The sequence below is a fragment of the Hesperophylax consimilis genome, chromosome 26 (assembly GCF_061612785.1).
Source record: "Hesperophylax consimilis isolate HC1 chromosome 26, BYU_Hcon_1.0, whole genome shotgun sequence".
Lineage (NCBI taxonomy): Eukaryota > Metazoa > Arthropoda > Insecta > Trichoptera > Limnephilidae > Hesperophylax > Hesperophylax consimilis.
Window position 1 is genome coordinate 1,709,555 of NC_142861.1, and position 27,418 is coordinate 1,736,972.

Consider the following 27,418-nt stretch of genomic DNA (forward strand, 5'->3'; position numbering starts at 1 on the left):
GGATGTTGGACAAGGAAATTTTAATCTGCTAAACTGCTTTTGCAGTTTGTCAGCAGGTACCTTGAAGTAGTTATTAATACTTTTTAAAGCGTTATTAATTTTGCACATTATCATAAATATTTTGTGTATTCAAAATCAGTTAATTTCATACGCAGTCTTTGTTCACATCTTTTTCCTCCAAGTTTCCCAAGTTCCCAACCTTTCCACATTATAAAAATTAACATGGTGCTACATCAGCGTCATCTGCGGTAAAAATCTGAACTAAGGTGACAGCTGTCAATAGTAATTGAATTGTAGGTTCAGTTCAAGTTGCTTCTGTCACGTCGATAAGAAAATAAACTTCATTTGTTGTTTTGTTTTTATAATGAAAACGCGCGGGAATTTTAAAGAAGTTTGAGCCAGTTTACACGAGATATAATGCATAATACATTGAATATTAATTAATTTGCAGAAAAGTGATTTGTCGTACTTGAATGAGACCGTGTACTTGTGTCGATAATGTTATGATTTATGCTAATTTATTCTGGTATAAGAACGTGCGGGCGTCAACAAATATACCATGCACTGATGGTTTGCTCAATGCGTCATTCTAATTTTTTTTCTGTTGCGTCGGAGAATGCATACGATTTTAAATGCAAAAATAACACACATTCGTTAAAAATAACATGAGAGCTACTGACAGGAAACCATGTCTCGAATATGTAAGAAACATTTTTGTACAAATTATTGCTTTATTATTTAGGTAACTTCATTTAAATATAGAACATTATACCATGCTTTTGTTTTCCTCTGTCATTTGAATAAATTGTTAGGTTAAATTGAATAGTTTTAAGCTTATTTAGATGTAGGTTGGTTGTATAATTCGTAAAATAATTTTTTTAAAACAGTGTACGAAAACAGTATTTAATTTAGTTGTAAATGATGGATACTTGGAGCAAGTGGATGATTTTGTTTATTTGGGAAGTATGTTTACGAGAGATGGGAAGGCTGAAAGAGATACTGAAATCGGGGTAAATGCAGGTAACTCCATTGATGGAGGAAAATGGTTTGCGCTAACAAAAAGCACTGCTGGTACGTCTCTGATGTATGGCAGAGGAAGGATGAAAGTAGATTGAATACTGTTGAAGAGATCCCTGATACATATATGATTGCGAGAAATGTGGAGATTCTCAAAGAATGCAAAGCTGATGTAAGCTTAGTGAGTAAGTTTAAGAAAGGGATGCTCAGATGGTTTGGGCGCAAAGAAAGTAGTGTAAAGAGAATATGTGAATAGTAGAAGTAGTCTGGGACACCCGAAGAAGACCGAAGATCGATTGAATCAGATACTTGAGTCGGGCCATGTCAAGAGTTAGAATAACAGAAGAGTATGTATGAATGTGAATGATGCAAGAAGTGTGTGTCAAGACTGAGTTGTTTGGCGGTCTGTCCTCTTTGCCTGTTTGTTTCAATACAAACAATGTTTCTTATTTCTCTGTTCAGATGTAAAGTTATTGAGCTATCATGACTAAATAGTCAGTCCCAAGGAACAATGTCAGATGGTAACTTTGCATTAGAGCATCGTTTCTGCACATTTTAAATTTATTTTTACTGTTTTCCAAAGCTAGAAATGTGGCATTGTTATGATATTTTGCATAAACCCTATTTATTTTATTGGAAAAGATATTTTGGCAACTTTAAACAGTTTAATTGGTAACGGACTATTGGTGTTCTTGTGCAAAGTTAGTAGTTATCAATTTGCACATCTGACATTGTTTGTCGGGACTATTGGTGTTCATGTGCAAAGTTAGTAGTTATCAATTTGCACATCTGACATTGTCTGTCGGGACTATTGGTGTTCATGTGCAAAGTTAGTAGTTATCAATTTGCACATCTGACATTGTTTGTTGGGACTATTGGTGTTTTGTGACGTAGTGTGAAGTGTTATTCCATGAATTCAACTGGAAACGAAAACAATAAAGAAAGTTCTACCAAACAGAAGGTTTTAAACCAACTCTATTCAGTATGTGACCGTTGCTTAAAACCTGCGTTTCAGTCCATGTTAACTGCAAATCGAGGTAAGAACTCTATTTTATCTTTTTGTTTAAAATCTCACGGCGCACACTCCTTGATCCATTCACATTGATACGTTGTCTCATACACACTTATCTTTTGACGTGGCCCAACTCAAGTATTTTATTCACTATTGAGCACATTAGGAGTTTATGGTGGCTTGAGTGAAATTCTCCATCTCTGGTGTAGAGGCGCTCCCTGCCACTGGGCAACGGCCTGGACAAGAGTGTTGTCCGATCTCTGGTAGCGCTGACTCGTCCCGGCTATTCTGTGGCGCATCAAAGCAGCGAACCCATGCACCCTTCCTTCGGTGAACATCTGTGAGGCGCTGCATCGCCAGGGGAGGCCAAATAGGGCTCTGTATGCGTGTTTGTACTGTACTCGGAGTGTAATAAACTTTACATAGATAGTATAGAACGTATCCAAAACAAATTTATAAAATATATTACCTACAAATTCAACAATAACTGAATGAGTGTTCATTTGAAACTTTGTAGCAAAGATGAGTAGTAGCTGACTCAATATTTATTCACAGAATTTTAAACAATAACATTGACTGCACCGAACTTCTGTTCCTTATTAATTTTATCATACCTTTGAGACGTACAGGACATACAGTGCTATTCCACATGCTTAATTATAAAACAAATGCAGCATCTAATTCGCCAATTAACCGAGCTCTTCATACTCTAAATTATATTTGACTTAACTCTAACATTGACATTTTTTCCGATTCACTGCCCAAATTCAAACGTGGCATCATGTCAATAATTTAAACTGTTCAATGCGCATACATACATACAGACACATACACACACACAAACACTCACTTATACAATACACACACACCTATATACTACACACGTCACCTGGTAATTAAGAAATAAACATACCACTTAGCAGACATTACAAGGAAACATATCATAGGTACCCAACATGAAGTATCTTATTCCTGTATATTGTTTCATCTCTGTAAATCATTTACTGTTGTTTGTTTCTATAATATAAAATTAAATTAAAAAAAAAAAAAAATGATAGTGGTCCTCTTCTGCTGATTGAGTTAGAATCGGTATTTAACGGGAACCTTTCACCTTTCAAAAAAACAAAATGGCACTGAATGGCCATTTGACGACAATGTTAGATTTGAATTTCTGCGAAACAACCCACCCTAACTCAAGGACCTGCTCCAAATATTCATCATTCACAACTATATTTTGGTCTTTTTTCGTACTCTCTCTTTCAAAGACGCAGAGCCGGGCCTGATCCAAACGGCGCCTGGCGCGAATAAAGCAAAATATTGATGTCACTTGTCAAAAGCAGTAGCCGCTAGACAGTAAGTAGGTCATTTCAGTTATCAATAATGTTTGGAGAGCGGTGAGTTAGGACTGTGAGCTGTTCGTTATTATCAGTGCCTTGGCACCTTAATGTTGTACGCCCCACTCGAAAACTACCGATATTATTTTATTTATTTTAGCGTTAAAATAATACTAAAAATGAGATTGGCGCAAATACCTAATACATTGTCATATCACTTATAATAATCAAGTTATTACATTAGCATTTATTAAAGTAACTATATTAGTATATATTTCATAAATTAGTATTTATTTTTCATCCCATAAAACTCAAAAAAAATCTCTCATAAAACTTGAAACTTTTCGTTGGAAAAAAAAATTACTAGTAAAAAATGTGTAAGGAATCGGGAATCATGTAATACGGACGTACCACATTCTTCAACCCAAAAATCCAGACTGTACATATGACAGCATCGTACGTCGTGCAAGCGGGATAAAAAGGGTCTAGTTTAACGCCAGCAAGAATAACATTTTTATATAACAACACCATTTTTATAAATCATTCAATCTCCCCAAGTGTTGATCTAATGTACTAAATTTAACTATCTTTTGTCGCCCGTGTCTTTAAAACTTACCATTATACCATTAAAAGTATCAGAAGCAATCTTTTTCGAAAATATGTTTTGGTTAGGTAATAATTATTTTGCGCAAGGTTTTGAAAATTTATTTTTTACATTTTAATTTTGCAACAAAATTGGGTGTTTTTATGCTGCTATCTAAGAGTCTAGCTTCGTAGATAGAAAAAAACAATTTATAAATATTAACATATCTTACGTACAGACGAAAACCAATGTTAAAAGTGTTTTATTCGATAATATTGAAAATAACGCCGTCTATCAGTGTGAAGTTTCTAAATATATTTTAAGAATACCCTTAACAATTCGGCTCCCTAAGCGGACTGCTCAAATTGTGGCCGCATAGGGCCGGCCCTGCAAACACGCAGTAATTATTATTTTTTTTTTTTACTTACAACCTTACTAAAAAACGTGGTGTAAATATTACGTGGCGCATAAGGTCAAAACAGTGAAAAACTTGACTCATTACCGTGGCGTTTGGTTAAAACGGTGTTAAACCAAGCTCAAGGCCGGCTTTACCACACCAACCTTGAACGGGCGTGTAAGAATCTAATTAGTAAGATGGTTTGTATATAATACGTATTATTCATTTCCAGATGAGTCCCTGTTCAGCCGCTTCTGTCGGAGTCCCTTGGCGCACCCGGGCTCCTTGGCTGGTCCCGGGGGCTCCGTAGAGCAGCGATTGCGGGACCTACTGGAGAGGGCCCGAAACCATTTTGAGACGGGCTTCCCGAGCCTTGGAATCCCGCCCCTGGACCCCCTCGACATGGAGGACTATACCAGCTATATCTATCAGAAGGCCATCATTAAGTAAGGTATTTTGTGACAGTTAAAACATTACACAAATGTGATTATTTATTTATAGTTTGCTTTCCTTTTTTTAAATACATTGTTGGGTTTCGAGGGCCACGTAAGGGGTCCAATGTTGAGTTGCCAGCAGTCAGCTCCAGTGGTAGATTCAGGAGACTCATGGTTTAGCTCAGTTGGGGCCCGCAATCATGCCTTTACACGGGGAACAGATTCAACAATTCAACTCCACTCTCTCGTCAAATGAAACGCTAATGGAATGATTCATGAGTGTATTTACAGTTACACAAGCACACACATAGTACAACACAAAAGGGGCACATAATATACATCCAAAATAAATCGTGACTGATTGAATTTAACATCTCTCATTTTGGTTTCGTCTGGCAGACGTTTGTGACAGGCTTTTAAATAGGCACATAATGGGCAAAGGTTTGGTGTACGCTGACATGAATGCGGGGTTGCTAGGGCCAGCGAGGAGTTACTTCCAGAACATTATAGAGTGGAAAACAAGGTGTTGTTCGTCCACACGTGCCATCGGGCGCGTGTTAGGCTGGGCGATGCTGTGCGCGCGCGGAGAGCGTAATGTCGAGGCCGAGTCTAGAGTCGAAGTGGAGATGGCTGACGCGCGCCAAAACCGTTGGGGTTATTGGCGCGGTGCGCAGGAATGCATGCGCATCGTTCTGCGCCGCCTAGTTCTGCGTTGAATATTATTTTGCAAGGTTTTTTAAATGAGTGTGAGCAATTTGTTACGTAACAACATCTATTTAAATTTCACTTTTGTTTTTGGTAATGAATGAATGTAAATCTTGGAATCGGAAATTAACCCACTCCCCAACATCCGATCGAGCTGAAACTCCGCAGATAAACTAGTTGTCGATTACAATGCATTATATCAACTTTTGGTGGCAATCACATACACACACTCAGACATATATGTATTTTTTTGAAATCGGATGACATTACAGCAGTTAATATGCTAAATAAATGTCGGTCCTACCCGATCGCCATTTGGCAATGTTTGTAGAGTTTTCGATTCAGTTTCATTCCAGTTCCTGGGTTGGAAGGTTCAATCCTAAGTCAAATCAAAAAAAAAAAAAAAAATTCCTGGCTGTTTCCGGTATGCGGACATTACATCAATTGTCTTGCGAACAACAAGGTTTAGCGACTTCTATATTAGGCGTACGCGCACAAATGCTGGTGTCAGGGATTCAATCAGAAGAATACACAAATTGTTTAATCTAAATCAAAATCTATGGGATTCCGACATATTCTTTAATACAAGCAGTACTTTTGGAAGCAAATTGAAAGCTTTTTATTTTTATGTGAATATTGCACAAGAGTCCTAACTGCTCTCAACCTGTAACAAGATGAATTTTACTAGTAGCAAATGACACGTTGGGGCCATTGTAACGTAACATCTATACCAAGTAATGTAATAAGAGATAATGAGATGACAAACCTGCGATTGCGGCGTCATTGTAACAGATAAGGTTTTTTATTAGAAAAGATTGCATTGTTAAAGAATAAAAGAATGTAAAGTTAACAATATTTATTAATTAAAAATTAGAAACATGAGACTCAATAATATTAATAAACGGTTATAACAACTCAAGGCCATGTGCCAGGTCGAAGAACGCTAGCAGCTACGAATTTAATATGTAACATTATGAATTCGCAAAAGTGACATAAAATACCAGGAGATCAACTGTAATAAAGTATAGGGCGCCATGCAAAGATGATAAATCTCTACAAAATTCAATAGTAATTTAAGAAGATAGTGTCCAGTAAAATACAGGTGAAACTAACTAACTCGGCTATTTCCGTCCGAGGTCCCTCGTCCAGTCTCTCCAGAATGTCTGCTCCAGCTGCTAGCCCGCTTGAAACTGAAGTCTCCACGTTTGCCCGACAAAACTATATTCTTTCTTTAATTTTAACGACGCCAGAGAGGCGTAAACAGCCTAGTGTTGGTGTTGCCAGCCAGCCGAGATACAGTAACATTTCTTTCTTGCAGGCGTGGCGAATATAACTGTTACAAACCGTCTGAAGCCAGTGACACTATGGCATCCCCAATTGGGGTATGTTGTGACGCTGAAGGTAGTGGGAAGGGGAAGGAGATGGGGCAGAGGAAGGTGGGGAAGTACCTGGCTATTCAGATTTAGTCAACAAACACGGCCAAAGCCATTTCTAGCAATGTTTTCATTCTTACACCAGGGCCATACTAAGAGTATGTTCCACTATGAAACCTGCCGCAAATATACTGCATATTATTTTAAATGAGTAAATTGTGCAATAACAAAACAAACTTGAATTTGAACCTGCGACCCCCGGCTTGCTAGTCAAGAGCCTTACCTCTCGACCACTGAGGAGACAACCTCATTTAGAATTTCTTAGTAAAAAATAAATTCCTGAGTTTGGGGTGTATTCCCTTTCCCGGGTGCACATCACTAGATACGGACGAATTGTCTAGTTCATTTTTTATATTGTCCTGTTAAAAATTACAGTATATGTCTTTTCTAAATAAATAGAAATGTGCCGCAAATTGGGATATCTGTGGTGCATCACCTCCAAAGAGTTTCACTGTTATAATTTTTATGCATACAATGTACCAACTAACTATTCATTCGCTTTTATTTTACTTATGTTGTATAATGAGGTAATGATTATTGTAATACTGTTTGCAGGGCTGATTTGTATATGGACCACATAAAAATATATGGCCTCAAAACATATGTGATAGAGAGCTTCGCATTTAACGTCTCAGAACTCACCGTGACCTTTGACTTCAGCTTCCCCAAGCTTATATTGAAATGTGAGTTAAACACAATATATATATATATATATATATAATGATATTTTCCCTGTGATTTGAACGACACAGTCAATTAAAACACAATTGAGTTTCTCTGTAAGAAAAGAAGAGGTTTATTTTGTTAATCTCACAAAATTTTTCTTTATGTAAACATAAAGAAAAGTATTCAGTAACAAAATATTACTTGTAAGGAAAGAAACGACATTTAATGTTATTAATTGTTATGTCAATTCCTTAATCACAATCACGATAGCAATTTCCATTTATTGAAATTATTCCCATCAATCTGCCTTGTCACAACCCATAGATAATTTTTACTATGTCTTAAACCATAGATTACGAAATATCGAGTCGACTGTGTAGGTACTGTGGCGCACATCCAGCCAGTGACAGTCCACGACACACACAGCCACAATGACGAGACAAGCTCGGCATTGCCTTGAATTAAGGGGGGGCTAGGGTTAATTCGTACGAAAAAATGCATTTTTTTGTGAATTTTTTGTGACAACACAGTTAAAATCTCTTTATTAAATCTAATAGGACAGTAAAGTATGACATTTTAAGAATGTTGTATAAAATTTTCACAGCGAAATATTAAAAAACACGGCAATGGCAGCAATTATTCGGACGTGTCTCAAAAAAAAGTAGAATGGCGGTGCCCCTCATAACTCGGTGCTGGGTCATCTGAAATCAAAAAATCAAAGTTCATTCGTTAGATAATAGTTTTTCCCAGGTAACGCTGGGAGGGTTTTTCGAAATTTTAATTATTCACTTTTTTGGAACACTTTGAAGGGAAAAACGCTATTTTTAGTGAAAAAAATCGGCTAATTTGTTATTGTAAAATAATAATTATTAACAAATTTGAAAAAACTCTCCAGCGTTACCTCGTAAATTATGTACAGAAATAGTTTTCAAAATTTAAAAAGGATCGGTGCAGTAGTTTTGAAGTTATGACGGGCACCGACTTTGAAAACGTGAGTTGTGGAAAAAACGCTATAAAGTTTTGAACACTAAAAAATCTGGTATTAAACGTTTATAAGCAAATTTTATCGGCTTACCTCACACTGAATCATCAATGCCAGGTCCATAAAGGATGTTGCTATCATCCATGATGTCTAAAGCACCTTTTTGCTCCTGTCTACGACGAATCCTGCCTTCTTTAGTTTGTCTCTCAGCTTCCTGCTTTGCTCGGCTTATACGTAGGGTCGGGTAGGGATTAAATTCCGACAGGTATAAAAATACTCGTAACTTCGTCAATTTTGCTCCAATCAACTTGAAATTTGAACACAATATTCTTAACATATTAAGCATTTATTTAAAAATATAAAAAAAAAAATGCAAAAAAAAAAAATTTTAAACCCTAGCCCCCCCTTAACCGGTCAGCAACGTAAGCAGATATACACGATAAAATAACGATAGCAGTCAAGTACAATAAGCGTGTTTACACGTCAACGCGTGTGTTTCCACAAAAATCGTCATAACTCCGTTATTCTTCTAGTGACATCCCTAAAACAAAAAGTAGAATATTCGTATTGAATGAAGCTTCACATCTCTATTCAAAGTTATCCATAGAAACCCGTAAAAAGACCTACTCAGTGGAAGCAAATTTTACCCGCCAAATCGTAAAACGACGCCAAGAAAGCCGTTTGACGTGCCGACCCGCCTCGCAAGTTTAATTATTTTTTTAAAAATATATTTTGTATGAAATGGTCAAAAAGTGAAGTGACAGAATTGTTTATTGTACATTTGTTCGATGAAATAAGTGTTTTTTTTTTACATTATCCGTGATTTTAGTATCGTTTTTACATAAAACATTACAGGTGAGTCATTTTTACAATTTTTTCATGTTTCCATTCTAAATTTAAATATTTACAAATGTTAATATTTATTTATGATACAACAATTTGAAAGCCTATTTTGTAACCTTTCTAAAACAGTTTTTACTATTCGGCTCCGTTCAGTAATGTTTCATTTATAGAGCTTTGATTGTGAGGCGGTAATAACACAACGTTTTCGTGAAATTGACATTTCGATAAAGACATTTTAGCTTCAAGTTCGCGAAAAGTCGGAGGGGTTAAAGAAAATTATATTTTTCTTTACATATATATAATATTTCTTTTGATGCATTTATATATTATTACAAATGAATAGTAAAAATTATAGTACAGATCGCCTTCTATGTAGACCACATTTTATATTGTCTCATTTTACGTAGACCGCCTTTTATCTGTTGTCGCAGTTATCGGATATTTTATGCATTTGAAATACATAGAATACATGCGCAAGTCATATAGATATTTTTTTGAAGTTTCATTTGATATCGATCATTTCAGCAGATTATGATTATTGTTCAGTACGATAGAAAATAAGTAAAAATGCGACCGGTACCATTCTATACTCAATGTGACAAATTGCCGTACGAATATGATGCATAGAAAACACTTTCGAAATACTTTTTTTATTAGTTAGATTAGTGTAATAAATAAAATGATAATTCTTAATTCACTACGGATAAAAATTAAATGTTATAAATGAGCTAAATAAAAATTTATTCTTAAAGCTAAACAATATTGTTGTTTTAAATTATAGTAATGAATGTTAATTTAATGTAGTGCGATTTAGTTGACAATATTTTTTGTCAATCCATCTTTTGCCGATATGAATAGATAAAGCTTACACAACTTAAAAATAAATTACTACCCTTTTTTCCGATAAAAAATATGTAAAATCCCATTTAAAAATATTGAGGGGGGGAAGGGGTGTAAAGAAGTTAAAATTTGTAGTTGACGTATTTTTGGATGATAAAGTTAACAAAAAAAAAACAGAATTTTTTGAAATTTTTTTTTTTTTAGATCTTGACTACAGCGCCACCTATCTAGTCCAAAACTATCCTATGTTTCAAGCTAGAACCAACTATACACATTCACAAAATTTCATTGAAATTGTTTGGGCGGTTTCGGAGATTAGCGTGTGACACATGATGTTTATATATTAAGATACAGTACATATTTATTATAAATAACAAAACTCTCAGTCTCAGTAACAATCTTTTGTATTTGTTAAGGCGATGCCATACGTAGTAATGCAAAATCATGTGTTTTTGGTTTGAAAATTTTGTCGCCTAGAAATGTTTCAGATGCTTTTATTAAATACTGCGAGTAGAATACATCTTGGCCTTTGAAATAATCGAGTATTTTTTAGATAAGTCTTTTTATAAGCCCAGAAAAAAATAATGTATAAGGCCTATGAAAACTGCTTTATAGTTCAAAATCTCCTACTTACGAACCCATTTTTGGCTATAATTTTATTGTATAATGTGGAAAATTAAGTTATTTATAAAATGATCGAAATTTTTTTAAATATTTATGCCTGAATATCCACAAAATAAAATAAAAGGCACTTTTTGGCCATGTTTTTTTCTTGCATAAATCAAAACAGGCGGATGGTGTTAAGCGGGAATTTAAACCTTATCGCCATCTACGTAAGGGTTGTTATTGATAGCGGCTCAATTTAAAATATTACACGACGTAGTGCATCGCCTTAAGTGATAAATTACTACCACTTACTACCACTACCAATTACTCCACTGACTGGGTATAATTATTTCCCTTCATAAGTATTCTGTGCAATGAGGTATACAAATGGTAGTTAGTCCCAGAATTTCTGTACGGAAATAAATCCAGACTTGTAGTATTACGTAGTGGAATCCAAAGGCTTATTCATTTACTTTAAAATAGTGTTTTAGTTCAACAAAATTGGTGTAATACTCATTTTAAAATTCGTTATGCCTCTAGTTACTCTCATCACCACTCATCTTTTACATTTTGCTCATGGCGTCTTTTATCATGCAAACATTAGCATTTTAATTTTTCTGCATTTTCTCCTTTCACTTTAAAATTTGTTGATGATTTTATAGACAGCCCTGATTTACTTAGCTTAGATTTACTACCATACACTAACTAGAAATACTCAATGAAAAATTCATTTTGATTGCAACAACAATATCACAACTAGGTCATTTATATTCAAAACATGTTTGCTAGTAAGGTAACTAACTAACTAACTATCACTCTGTTTCTCCGCAAGGGTAGGCAGAGAGGACGGCTGCCAATCTCGGTCTTGGCACACACTCCTTGCCTCATTCACATTCATACATTGTCTCATACATACTCTTCACTTGGTTGTGTCATGTCTTCTCGGGCGTCCCTGACTTCTGCCAACATTCGCATTTGCATCGTATAGTCTCCTTACACTCCTTTGTTCGCTCATTTGCTCTACATGCCCAAACCATCTAAGCGCCCCTTTCTTGATCTTACTCATTACGCTTACATCAGCCTTGCACTCTTTGGATAATAGTGAGTAATGATTTAGTCGCTTATGCCTAGATGGCAAGCAGTTGGAAATACTTTCTCAGAAATAGTAGATGTGTCAACGGCATGGAATTTAGTTACAAGAAGGTTATAATAACATACCTACCTCATAAATAAATACATATTAATGTTTAGCTATCCTTTTTTTACTATCCCTTTGCATATTTTCTATTTTATAATTACTTTAACAAATTTTACTTCTTTAATAATGTTTGTAAAAGATAATATAGATTAATTAAATTTCTCAATAATATTAAATTGAATTATTTTTTTTTTCCAGCCAATTACAAAATAATAGGAAAAGTGGCCACCTTCATTCCCTTCAATCCCACCGGAGAAGCTGAGTAAGTTTTATGTTTTATCCAAAGTTGTAGATACTCTCAGTATCGCCCTGGTGAAAAACCAACTTTCAGAATCGAAATGTTTCTTTTAAATGTCTTTAATTATGCTTGGGTGACCAGATCTGGATAGCCAGGTACTTCCCAGCCTTCCTCTTCCTCTTATCCTTCCCTTCCCCACTATCTTCAGCCTCACAAAGTTGGGGATACCATAGCCCCACTGACTCCGGATAATTTTTAGCAGTTGGGACTCTCGTGCTGTATTCACACCCAAAACACAAAAAAACATAGTACCTACCTAATTACAATATATAATACAATAGTAATGGTTCCACGATAACAATGCACTTTTTCAGAGATAAAATACATATGTTTGCATCAGTGGCGGCCGGTGGTCAAAATATGTGGGGGTTCACCGGACTACAACAGTCATAAAATAAATTAAATATAGGTACATACCTATTTATAAAGAAGTTCTATTCTCTGTTCCTTTTGTTTAGCGAAGACCTCTATCAATGCTAAACACTGATAGTGCGTTCAGTATGTCCTGGCTCAACGTGTTTAAAAAAGATTTTATTCTTTTTAACGTTGAGAAACATCTTTAGCTTTCAACTGAGGTCAATCCAAAGGTCATGAATGGTGCACAAAAGTTTTAGTAATTTCACAGTCTCGGGAAAGTCTTCTAATAAACAAGTACTATAAAAAAGTTGTAAAATTGAAAAATCGTTGCGGACGTAAATTGCACAGAGTTCACCTTTTACTGAACTTTATTTAGGAAGTCATACGTAAGCGTCACATTGAAATCATGTTCTGGGAAATTTGACCTGTATCGATTTTTATTAAATAGCTCATTATGGTGTTTAACTTAGGCACGGTAGCCTGAATCCAACTGCATTCTGATGTCAACTTTTCCTAAAACCTTTAAGCTCAAAACTTTTTGTAAATGTAAATGACAAGAATTATGTTTTTTGATTTTTTCAGAAAGGTGAGTTACATCAGTAACACCGCTGATTGTCCAAACTGAATCAATATCGTAAATTAAACACGGAAAACAAAATAAACTATTCAATTGATCACATGCACAGAGCTACGAAGCTTTGTTATACATTGTTTTGTTAAATGATCGAGTAAACTTCTTCGATCCAGATTTGCACTCTTATTTTATTATCAGTTCAGGTTTTAGGTGGACCGGTATTTTTTATTATCACTTTGTTTTCATAACTCGACCTATTGTTCTTAATGTATTCCACATTCAAACTCATTCTTAATTTATACGTTGAACAAACACAAAAGTAATCATAAATTAGTACAACCTGCAATTGATATGCCTTATTAATAATTGATACACAAGATCGATATAACCTGCAATTAAACTTCAAAACTTTCGCAGAGTAAGAAAAGTTTATTCAACAGACAATGGGCGAGTAAACGAGGCAACCCGGCAACGGCGAGTACTGACTAAACTGATAATAAGTAATCTGACCATCACTCATCTCTTAATGACATTTTTTATCCTGTATGCTTGTATCGAAGAAGCGGAACACTCGCTGAAAAATAGCAGATGGAAAATTGAAACCACGATATTGACAATAATATCAAACATTCGCGTTTTAGTTTAACTTTCTACTGAATAAACCGTTCCTTCTGATGTGGTGGTAAAACCCCGAACGCCGTCCTTGATAAGGTATTATTTGCAAAGAATAGCATGAACTGGTATGTACCCACGCTTTCGACTGTTCCACAGAATATGCGACAAAGCAGTTAAATTTTGGATCGCAATCGAAAACGAACTGCTACGAACATAGGCACAAGTCAAAGTCGGTCTGCAAGTTAAGCGCGCTTAATAAGTAGGTACCTTTTGTATGAGATATTATAACCGAACCGAGTTTCGTATTGTGATTAGCCATGTCGGAAATCTTGTTGGTTGTTCGGCGCTCGGGAGCACATATTAGCTGGCCGCCACTGGTTTGCATGTGACGAAAAGACAAGATAATATTAAGAAATTTTATTTCCTTGCCAAGTGAATAAAATATATTTTATGATGTTAGGAGCATTATTTAAGGTTCAAAATACCATAAAATCGAGTCGAGTGCAGTTGAGCTGCTAACATATCGACTACGGATACGCTGGCATTCAAGCGGTTAAGCAGTAGTTTTGGTGATAACAAAATGAATTTATTTAAAAAAAAAACCTATGACTTTCAATGTACATTTCAATCTTTGCAACAAAAGCAAACAGTAGCTGATTTTACATTTCTGCATAGAATTTTAAGCAATAACATTGATCGTACCAAACTTCTTCCCTAATTAATTTTAACATTCTGGAATTCCTCAAGGGTCTAATCTCGGACCGCTGTTGTTTCTAATACTAATAAATGACATCCAAAACTATGTTAAGAATAGTAAATGTCTACTGTTTGCAGATGACCTTAAAATTCTAATGGAAATAAGCTCCCAACAAAATAGTCTTAAAATGCAAGATGATCTGGATGCACTATCTGAATGGTCGTTGATAAACAAATTAGATTTCAATACAAAAAAATGTGTCACCATGTCTTACACTCGTTCTCTAAATACTATACTTTACGATTATAAGATAAAGGGCGAAACACTATCACGTGTAAATTCCGTAAAGGATCTCGGTGTTGTCTTTGATCCCGAACTGAAATTCTCTGACCACATATTGCAGCTCACTCAGTTAGTAATTTCACAGTCTCGGGAAAGTCTTCTAATAAACAAGTACTATAAAAAAGTTGTAAAATTGAAAAATCGTTGCGGACGTAAATTGCACAGAGTTCACCTTTTACTGAACTTTATTTAGGAAGTCATACGTAAGCGTCACATTGAAATCATGTTCTGGGAAATTTGACCTGTATCGATTTTTATTAAATAGCTCATTATGGTGTTTAACTTAGGCACGGTAGCCTGAATCCAACTGCATTCTGATGTCAACTTTTCCTAAAACCTTTAAGCTCAAAACTTTTTGTAAATGTAAATGACAAGAATTATGTTTTTTGATTTTTTCAGAAAGGTGAGTTACATCAGTAACACCGCTGATTGTCCAAACTGAATCAATATCGTAAATTAAACACGGAAAACAAAATAAACTATTCAATTGATCACATGCACAGAGCTACGAAGCTTTGTTATACATTGTTTTGTTAAATGATCGAGTAAACTTCTTCGATCCAGATTTGCACTCTTATTTTATTATCAGTTCAGGTTTTAGGTGGACCGGTATTTTTTATTATCACTTTGTTTTCATAACTCGACCTATTGTTCTTAATGTATTCCACATTCAAACTCATTCTTAATTTATACGTTGAACAAACACAAAAGTAATCATAAATTAGTACAACCTGCAATTGATATGCCTTATTAATAATTGATACACAAGATCGATATAACCTGCAATTAAACTTCAAAACTTTCGCAGAGTAAGAAAAGTTTATTCAACAGACAATGGGCGAGTAAACGAGGCAACCCGGCAACGGCGAGTACTGACTAAACTGATAATAAGTAATCTGACCATCACTCATCTCTTAATGACATTTTTTATCCTGTATGCTTGTATCGAAGAAGCGGAACACTCGCTGAAAAATAGCAGATGGAAAATTGAAACCACGATATTGACAATAATATCAAACATTCGCGTTTTAGTTTAACTTTCTACTGAATAAACCGTTCCTTCTGATGTGGTGGTAAAACCCCGAACGCCGTCCTTGATAAGGTATTATTTGCAAAGAATAGCATGAACTGGTATGTACCCACGCTTTCGACTGTTCCACAGAATATGCGACAAAGCAGTTAAATTTTGGATCGCAATCGAAAACGAACTGCTACGAACATAGGCACAAGTCAAAGTCGGTCTGCAAGTTAAGCGCGCTTAATAAGTAGGTACCTTTTGTATGAGATATTATAACCGAACCGAGTTTCGTATTGTGATTAGCCATGTCGGAAATCTTGTTGGTTGTTCGGCGCTCGGGAGCACATATTAGCTGGCCGCCACTGGTTTGCATGTGACGAAAAGACAAGATAATATTAAGAAATTTTATTTCCTTGCCAAGTGAATAAAATATATTTTATGATGTTAGGAGCATTATTTAAGGTTCAAAATACCATAAAATCGAGTCGAGTGCAGTTGAGCTGCTAACATATCGACTACGGATACGCTGGCATTCAAGCGGTTAAGCAGTAGTTTTGGTGATAACAAAATGAATTTATTTAAAAAAAAAACCTATGACTTTCAATGTACATTTCAATCTTTGCAACAAAAGCAAACAGTAGCTGATTTTACATTTCTGCATAGAATTTTAAGCAAAAACATTGATCGTACCAAACTTCTTCCCTAATTAATTTTAACATTCTGGAATTCCTCAAGGGTCTAATCTCGGACCGCTGTTGTTTCTAATACTAATAAATGACATCCAAAACTATGTTAAGAATAGTAAATGTCTACTGTTTGCAGATGACCTTAAAATTCTAATGGAAATAAGCTCCCAACAAAATAGTCTTAAAATGCAAGATGATCTGGATGCACTATCTGAATGGTCGTTGATAAACAAATTAGATTTCAATACAAAAAAATGTGTCACCATGTCTTACACTCGTTCTCTAAATACTATACTTTACGATTATAAGATAAAGGGCGAAACACTATCACGTGTAAATTCCGTAAAGGATCTCGGTGTTGTCTTTGATCCCGAACTGAAATTCTCTGACCACATATTGCAGCTCACTCAGTCTTGCTACAAACTTCTTGGGTTCATCATTAGGACATGCAAGCAGTTCAATAACCAAGATGCTATGTTAGCATTGTTCGATGGCATACTGAGAAGCAAGATGGAGTATGCGAGCGATGTTTGGGCACCGTACCACCAGAAGTACATTGATATGATAGAGCAAATCCAGAAGAAATTTCTTAGGTATGTCTATATGCGGACGCATGGAACCTATCCTAGGTTCATGCACCATATCGACTTACTTGAGGAAACTAATTCTGTGAGTCTTGAAACTAGGCGGAAAGCAAGTCTAGCCATTATATCTTTCAAAATTTGGAACAATTTTATCGATAGCCCATTCCTCTTGGGATGCTATGATTTATATGTACCAGTCCACTACAGCCGAAGTCGATACCATGACCTATTCAGAGTACCAAAAGGCAAAACCGACGTCTTGGCAAAGCATAGCATGACGTGGGGAGTGGTGCTATTGAACGAACTAGCAAAGAATTTAGATTTTAGTGATGTGATGTAAAATTGTACTGTATTGTAAAATTGTACTGTAACTGGAATGAATGTTCTGTTGTACAATAAAAAAAAACCTTTGAGATGTACTAACCATACAGCACTATTCAAAAATCATACAGCACTAATTACAAAACAAAAGTAAAAGCAAATTTGCCAATCAACCATGTTCTTCTTACCTTCTATAATAAAAAATTTAAAAAAAGCCCAAACTCTAACATCGATATTTTGAAAAAAGCATCTTGTCAGTGATAAATACAATGCGCATATGTATCGTTGTACTTCTATATACCATCAAGACTCACACTTATAAACACACACTTTACAGAGGCGACTCTAGGGATCCAGGCGTCGTAGGTCATTTGAAAAAAATGTGTGACTAATCGTTATTTGATATTGTGAAAAATGCCCATATATTATTATCTACATCAATGTTAATATAGTATATTGGAAATAAATACACAATCCATGTACTTACGGCAAAATTATTTTTATGAAATTAAGTTTTAATGTACAGGGTTTTCCAATAAGAGGTGTTATTTTGATATTCAATCGTAAAAGATCAATGGTTTCGTTGCTTGTGTGGCACGTAGCGCCGTCTTGTTGAAAGTAAACGTTGTCCAGATCAAAGCCATCCAATTCCGGCCATAGAAAATCATCAATCATCTCTCGATAGCGCAATCCATTCACCGTAACTGTTGCTTCAGCCTCATTTTCGAAAAAGTAAGGTTCAATGACTCCACCGGACAATAAACCGCACCAAACAGTCACACGTTGAGGATAGACAGGCTTTTCAACAATAACTCTTGGGTTTTCCGAGCCCCAGATGCGACAATTTTGCTTGTTGACGAAGCCACCGAGGTGGAAATGGGCCTCATCACTCAAGATGATTTGCATTTGATTCACTCAAGTGAATTTTAATAATTTCAATGCGTTGTTGAAGCGTGTATCGTTCAATTTTTATTAATAGCGTAGTTTCTACTTGTCAAATGTCAAAAAATAGCAGCTTCAAAAGTAACATCTACCGAAATAGCGGGCTATTCAAAATAACACCTCTTATTGGAAAACCCTGTATTTGTGTACAACATTAAAGTAAATAAAATAAGAGTTTTATTTTATTTGACAATGATCTTTTACGTTTTTTGTTTTGTTTCATTCTTCAGCTTCATTCTAAATCTATAACAACATAAAGAATTATTCCAAACCTTTCCCGAACTATCCAATTGAAAAACAACCATTGTTCCACACACTACAAGCGTGTAAAATGAAAAACCGATATATTTTTATGTCAAAATCTCTGTAAAACATATAATATTCATAGTGTTGTCTCCCCCACGGTCACGACTTAAGCATCTCTGAGCTTTCTTCGGTACCAAATTTTTACTTCGATGAAAAATATAGTGCCATCTCGGTTATTCTATGGCGCACATAGGGACAAAAGATGCCAAAGTGGAAATTCTTTAAATTGACCCAGCGAATCGTGTGGACTTGTGAATTAATGCTTCTATTAAAGACAACAGATGTCACTACTCGTCACTCGTCGCCGCCGCTGTTTCGTGTTACATTTTAAATAAATTAAAAATAAGACCAGTTGTTTTGATGCAAGTAATTGATTATTATTGTTGTCTTATAATTTTGGGGGGTCGAACACCAATTGACCTAAGGGAAGAACCGCAACTGGTACTTATCACAAATATTGGCACCCACTATGAAATATAAGTGTGTAATATTGTATATCTTCCACCATAACCTGCAGGCCCGGTATATCAGTTGATTTTAAGCTCGGCTAGGTTGGAATATCAAGCTTATCATGGCTTGGAACATAATCCGTATATAGGTCGTAAGCCTAGATATCAGTAATATTATATATATTGTCTATGATTTTAGTAGAGGAATGAGCTTCTTTTTTCTATGTTAAACCAAATTACGGTCTACGTGAGTGGTATATATATGCTCTCTATTGTAATTAGGAGATCGAGAGCTTTCAAAATGTAAAAATTTTTGGCAGATTTAATTTACCAGTTGATGTTTTGATAAAGTTCCCCACTTCAATCAGCACGGTGTTATATATGAAGGATACTAATTTTAAAAAGTATTTGTTTTGCTGGAGTTAAATGCACTATTCATGAAATTATGACAAAAAAACCGCTGAAAACACTGTCCTGGCGTTGAAAAATTCCTCTTATAATACCTTACTAGACTATTTGTCTGTTTTAGATTGATTAGCAATTAATATCATTAACATTCTTCATCGCTCGATGAATAGAATCGTTAGGTTATTAAATTAGGCTATTGGAAGATGCTCTGAGGAACTAGCGTCATTGATCCCTTCGGCACCGGTGCGTAGTCGGGATAAACGCCAAACACGCGCCCAACATTTGTACACGGTTGACATTTGTCACATGAGAACGGGTCGCTTCTACGATTCGTTCTTAAGTTCAACAGCTCGGCTGTGGAACGAACTGCCGGCCTCTGTGTTTCCTCCCTCCTACAACATGGGACTCTTCAAGACCCATGTTCACTCCTTCCTCTCCACAAAAAGACCCTCCACACAGCATCCCCAAAGATGACATAGGCCCTGAGGGAAATTATTTTCTTCAGGGCCTCCTGTGTGGAGTTAATATAAAAAAAAGTAAATTTTGTTGAGTTTGAAGTTTGTAATTCCTACTGCATATTTGACATTTGTTTCTGCTAGCGCCTTGGTGTCTAAAAAGTGAACTATGTATTCTGCAGCTTACTATTTAAATTTGAGCGAGGAATGTCGCACGTAGCGAGGATACGGACCGACTGATATACCGGGTCAAATACTGTTTTGTTTCTATAATATAAATAAAAATAATAATAAATAAAACATTGTTACAGCATGGATACTTGGGAAGTAACGGGGAAGGTGGTAGTCACTCTAGAGACCAAGCACGGACATCTACATATTAAGGCATTCACTAATAGCATTGATCTGAAGAAGACTAAGGTAAGGTTTTATGTGTATATCTTAAGTTACAAAAAAAAAATATTTTTGAAGATAATATCTGTACATTTGTTATGCAGAAACGTTAATTATTATTAAACGTTAATTAACGTTAATACTTATATGAAATTCCCCGATAGAAAAAAATCGCAAAGTAAGCTCTGAAAATTTTTTAAAACACATTTTTTCTGTAATTTAATATGTTATAGACATGAAAAAATACAGTGTATCTTTAAATGCAACTAAAGCATTTGTCGAGAGATTTTTGCTCTATTTCAAACGAGTTGTGTTTTATTGAATATTTTCATATCCCCCTTTCGAAACATCTTTGAACGCTTACTACAGGACCTTAACCTTTTTAACTTCATTCGCATTTTGGGTAACTTTTTTTCCGTGTTTTGTCGTACTCATGTTAAAAAATGACGATAGCCTCGGTTCTCACTGCCTTGTACATTCCGGTCCTCTGTCAATGTTCAAAATCGTAATTGGTAGTATAGGCAGCCCTAATTTACTTAGCCTCAATGAATTTCATGTACTTGCGCGAGCTACTCGTTCCAAAATAATGTTTAAATGTAAATATACCTAAATTACATGAAGTTAGTAATAGATAAGCAGATGTGGCGGATCTATTTGACTGCAAGAAGGCTATAATATCATATATTTTCAATAAATATGAATTAAACCTAGAAAGTCTACTTAGAAGTTTTGCGTGTACCTGCATCTCTTACTTATCATTATAGAGTTTCTGATCATTTTATACTTTCTGATGTCATTGTATTTGATTTATTGTTTATGGTATATTTATACCGTTGTTATAAATAGGATAATGTACTCTCACAGCCGTTGTGCCTACATTTTTTTGTTTTTACATTAGCTCTGTACAGGAGGTTATCTTTGGGATGCTGTGTGGATGTTTTTTTTAGGAAAAGAGGGAGAAGAAGTTCGACTGGCTCTCAGACCTGGATGTTTTCCTCTGTCCCCCGGCATACGAGAAAAGAAGGAGCGTAATTCTTTTAACCCCAAGCCGCAAAGCCATCTGGGTGTTACTAAGGCCAGCATGCCTGTATAGTCTTTTTGGGAGATATTTCTCCCAGCCTGATACCAACTTGTAAAAGTCATGCTATCTCATTTTGTATTATGATTTAAACAGTTTTAGAAAGAGAGAAACCCAGCTTTGTTTGTTAGATAAAAGTTTACCATAGCAGTCCCGAAAAATTTGAAATAATTCTGTGTATATAGTAATAAAAATCACCTCAATGGCTTTGTAATAAATATATTTATACTAGCTGACGTGTACCTGACGTTGCTTGACTTTTCTCTACTTTCAATAAATATACTATTTAGAGATATCAATGTATTGTCACGATTATGAATTTACTAAAAGTTTATCAGGAATGGCCTGTAATTCCGTTTTTATTTCATTATGATCTGGGATGTTCCCTAACGTTCCAGACTATTCCTGAACATTTCAGAATGTTCCGGGATGTTCTAGAATGTTGTGGAATGCTCTCGAATGTTCTGGACTGTTCTAGAAATTTCTAGAGGGTGAAACTTCCAGCCCTCATATCTTAAAAGGCACTCCCTTCAGGTAAAAATGGGAATCTTCTTCATGGATGGGGGATAGAGGGCTAACACACCATATAACTCCCTTGATCGTACCGTGACTCGTTTCTGAGTTTTAACGGCACGCACATTGTACACTTACTTTTATAATATATATTGATTATGAAAAAAAGCCAATTCACAATAACTTTTATAATACCTTTGTCTAATTGAATATGTTTTTTTTAATTACACTTTACACAAAAGTGTAATTACCACTTTACATGAAACTAAAAAAAACATATTTTAAACCCAGTTCAAAATTTAATATTTTGATTTACGTATTCCGATTTGAAATACTAAAATTTGGAATGAAATCATCTGCTTTCAAAACCCCTATTTTATTTTTAAGTATCCTGTATTTTAAACGGCCTTTGTTTTATTGGAATGGTAGCAACGATATCGCTTTATCTGACGAGAAAGTCGCTTCGAGTGACTCTTCCAACTACTGAACGTAATGGCGATTATATTCTAGTCGCCAGAATCGCGTGAGCTTGGCAGTTAAAGCACCTAGTTTCCACTACACAGAGCTACTGTCATCTTGTCTGACATCTCAAATAGCTTTCTCAAATTGTCATCGGCATAGACTGTAGGATATTTCACTAGCAGCTCCAGTAGGTCCGTGTCACTGTCTACCAGTGGCTAGAAGAATTGGCCATCATTTGTACCAACGTAGCTATGACAGAATCGCACCATTTGACCCGAGCTTTAGGAATGAATGTTTCGATTTATCGTAAATGTTTCTCTCTGTATTATATTCACGCATTTCTTTATCAGGTGACGTTAACTGGGCTGGGCAACGGGGTCCTCAACTCTCTAGGCAACTGGGTCATGACGAGGATAAGCGACAAGGCAATGCAGGAACAGAAGGATTGGATGGCCGCCTCCACGGCTGAATACATTGTGGAGATGGCTAACGACATGCTAAAGCATTTCACACTCTCCGATCTCATTGGATAGTGCTTCTCTCATTCCAAGACATTGGATCTCATTGGACAATGCCTTTCTCATTCCAAGATATCAAAACTCATCGGAGAATGTATTTTGAGTTGACGGAAAGCTATAAGGGCTATCAAAGCTTTAATTTTGTTTTTTAATATCAGGGGTCTCAGAGATTGTGCATTTGAATACTGATAACTTGACTTTGACTTTATACATTTGTATATTAATAATACATATTTAACACATTGATGGATACATGCTGGAAAACAGAGATTTGCGATACGATGAAAATAAGTAATATAAAATGTTAACCTTGGGTCTGACACTCTATCAAATATAGAAATGTCTGCGTTTTGACACAAGTAGATGGGCTTACTACAATACATAATTTGTCTTCCTTGTTCGTTGTGTCATCTCGCGATCCTGACTAAAAGACATAATACGCATTGTGTCATATCATAGACATTGTCTCTTATCACATCTCCTCTGAAACAATGTCAATAGGCATTGTGTCATATCACATCTCTTATAAAACAACGTCAATAGACATTGTGTTACATCACATCTCTTCTAAAACAACGTCAATAGGCATTGTGTCATATCACATCTCTTATAAAACAACGTCAATAGACATTGTGTTACATCACATCTCTTCTAAAACAACGTCAATAAACATTGTGTCATATCACATCTCCTCTAAATGTGTTAAGTATAACAGCTGCGTGGCCTTTTTCATACAAGACTTAAATTTGGATTTAAGTCCAAAATACCCAAACAAACTTAAAAATAATTTTTTCAATCAAAAGGTACAGCAAATATCTAGTACGGGTGTGCTATTTAATTTATTAGTGTTTTAAATTATTAAAGACTAGCTGACATAACCTAGCTATTAGATAAATAGCTGGTTAACCCCTGGCGTTGCTGGGGGTTAACCTTAGGAGATAGACATATACCATCGGAAACTTTTCTGTAAGCCTTTTTAAGATATACAATTCCGTTGTACATTGTTTTGATGTATCTCATAAGGTTTAGCCAGCATCAGCAATGTAAACAATCGAAAACATATATTTTTATGACTTGATTACAAAACATGGACTTTTCTCTATTTTCTACAAATATAATATCTATGTATTATATACATAAACCTTCCGGAAGAAATTCTCTAAATGATGTGAAAACCCTATCAAAATCTGTTACGCAGTTAAGAAGAACTAAGCGCACAAACAGACAGACGCGACTTTATTTTATACTATTTAGAGATTTCAATTTTACATAGAAGCGACTTTGGGATTTTTTAATCATATTTAATTTAATTTTAATTATTAAAAAATAATCTTACCCTTCCTACTGTGTTAATATAATGAAAAATTAAGTTAAAAATAAAACATTGTATAAAGAATACGTTTATGCATGAAAATTTTAATTTATGTATGACAAATTTGTGTTCCAACATAAATTGGTCGTTTGTTATTAAAATTTTCACCAATAAAAACTGATTTTTAATCATTATTTTTACTCTATATTTCATCATATTTGCGTAGCAAAATTATTATTTTTAAATAATTATCAAACTCGCAAATGATTTTCAAAGTTGCCTCTCATGAAAAATTTAATTCTATAATGGCCTTTTATTTTATAATTTAAAACATGCAAATGTGAATGATAGCAGAAGTCGGGGAGGCCCGAGGAAGACATGGAACGATTAAGTGAATCAGATACTTGATTCGGGCCATGTCAAGAGTCAGAATAACAGAAGAGTATGAATGTGAATGATGCAAGGAGTGTGTGCCAAGACCGACTTGTTTGGCAATCCGTACTCTTTGCGTACCCCTGCGGGGAAACGGCGTGATGGTTAGTTTGTTAGTTATTTAAAATACAAACAAATAAAGTAGCACATATCCGTTATTCGGTCTCCATTCTCTGATGTTCACATTAATCATATTGAATCCGTACAGCATCGCTTCTTAACTCTTTGCACGCGGCCGTATCAACTGTTGTTACGGCAAAAAGTCTATACTCACACGCGGCTGTATCAACAGTTGATACGGAAACTTTGACAGCCGATATTCCAGCGCTCTTTCGTCATAAATGTATTTCTTGCTCACTTGGACATTCGTCGGAACTATCACGATGCTGACATCTACAAGAATTTCTCAAAAATAAAATTGTATTTCATAAAAAAAGATCGATAATCAAGTGCGCCTCTTCGCGCCTTTTAGTCCTTTAGTTTACATTTTTGTCAACGGATGGCGTTAGTACTAGTATGTCATTCACAACTTTTGATAACTAAAAATGATAAGTGATCATGGTGTCCCACTTGTGTCTATCAACGCAGTGGCCTAAGTACACACACACCGAGTGAATGGCGGGACCACATTTAAAAGATACGGTACGTCTTTGTATGAAATTTTATGTTTTTGTTTTTATAAACATCTAAGAGTGTTGACACACGAGGATTTGTTTTCATGCTGTGGAGAATAATCTGTTCTGTCTATAAAGTCCAATAAATCATGCCAGAATGCTATAATCTGACATTTAATTGCGTGCATAGGTATTTGAAAATATGTACCGCGTACGGGTATAGATAAAACGGAGCTAATTAACGCGTTTAAAAGGTTAAGGAAAATTGCTTGGAGGTTAGGGCTCATGCGATGAACTTGAAGTAAAATTATATCTCTCTTTAGAAAATCGTAGGAAAGGCTTTGATCTCATCTGCATTTTCAAAATTATTAACAGGCTGATTGACTAACCTACTTTGTTGCAACTCATTATCAACTTTCAATATCCCTTCCCGTAAACTCAGAAATAATGATTTGCTTTTCCTCAATAAATATTCCATTAATTATGGATACCATACACCAATGTCCAGAATAGCCAGAGTTGTCAACTCAAGTCAGGACCTTGAATTTTTTGGTGTAAGTCTTAACCTTCCAGCGGGCGCGTTGAGGAATTTCCCTTGAGCGGGCGCTTGTCGTAAATTTTACGTCATCAAGTTTTCTCCATGTAAGTGGTGTTTTCTTTATACAAACGTTAGGGAATTTCTTTAAGGATATGAAAAATCATAATAGGCAGTACTTTAAAAAAATATATTTGACTTTCTTAAAAAAAACGAAGCAACACTCTAAACATGTAAATATTTCAAAACAAAATATTTTATCGACCTATTTAGTCAGTATCAATATTCTCATCCTTACAATTGTTACAAACCACCTCAACTGAAGAATGGTTCTTGCATGTAAAGGACTGGCAACGGCAGCACTTTATTGATGCGGAGGATCTTTTCTTATTCAGTGCACATAACCGACAAACACCGCATTTTGGAAAGCTTCTGTTTTATTCTTCTGTTATCGGTTCAACTGCCCTACCGTAATTCACTTTGAGAAAAGCATTTATATCTTGCGGTAAATGTTTGACATTTGATTTGACTCTAGCATAGCTTGAAGCTCGATGCTTACAACTAAGTCGCAAGAGTGGGGGAAGCGATAAGGCGCGTTTGTCGTAAATTTTACGACAGCGCGCCCGCTGGAAGGTTAAAGTCAAGTAATATTGTATTGATGTGGCAGAAGTCTTGAACTCTGTACTCTGTACTGTAACATTTCTTCTTGTATTAACTTCGTGTAACGTGTAATGTGTTGGAATTGGACACGGTCCGTTAGTAAATAAATACATATCCATACTAAACATTGATTTAAAATATAATTTTTGTTAAGTATTTCCGCTTCAAATCCAAATTTAAGTTTTGTATAAAAAAAGGCAACGCAACTGTTTCTTCTTAAATCCTTTTTTTTCAAGTAAAGTAAATAATAATACGCAACTTTGGGTCAACTGAGACAGCAGATTTATAAACAAAAACTTTTTTACTTTGACGAAAACCATAATAGCCAAAGAAGTGCTCAATTGGATAATGCTTCTCATTCTTGTATTAATAATAATTATACTCATAGTTATTGTATATTGTATTTTTCTATGTGTGGTTTTTATCTGTTGAATTTGATCTTACCTCTGTTAAGTTTGAATCTATCGAATTTTAACATAATTCTTGTATTAATAAATAATTATTTTGTATTAATTCTGTGTTTGTATTGATTTCTATATCGTTGTACGACGTGCAATTCTGCGAATGTGACAATTTTTTCAAATGTGTTTTTAATCAAATGAAATCAAAAAACATTGAGATAAACAAGTTTAGAAAAAACATTTAGTAACACAACTCGCAGTCATCAAATATGAAGATTAGGAAATGGTGATGTAACATCAATATAGCTATAGGGTTTTCCAATAAGAGGTATTATTTTGAATATTAATTAAGGAATTAATGATTTTTTATGGCCGGAATTGGATGGTATTGATTTGGA

At 35.1% G+C, this 27,418-nt stretch overlaps 1 protein-coding gene across 1 annotated transcript; it reads left to right on the forward strand.

The window, feature by feature from the left end:
* Positions 1-303: 303 nt before the first annotated feature.
* On the forward strand, positions 304-27,132 carry LOC149410959 (uncharacterized). Its single transcript, XM_089647291.1, has 6 exons — positions 304-701; positions 4,576-4,789; positions 7,471-7,598; positions 12,249-12,312; positions 20,414-20,522; positions 22,899-27,132. Exons 1-6 carry the CDS (start codon positions 689-691, stop codon positions 23,079-23,081), a joined length of 711 nt encoding a protein of 236 aa, XP_089503417.1. The 5' UTR covers positions 304-688; the 3' UTR covers positions 23,082-27,132.
* The last annotated feature ends 286 nt before the right edge of the window (positions 27,133-27,418 follow it).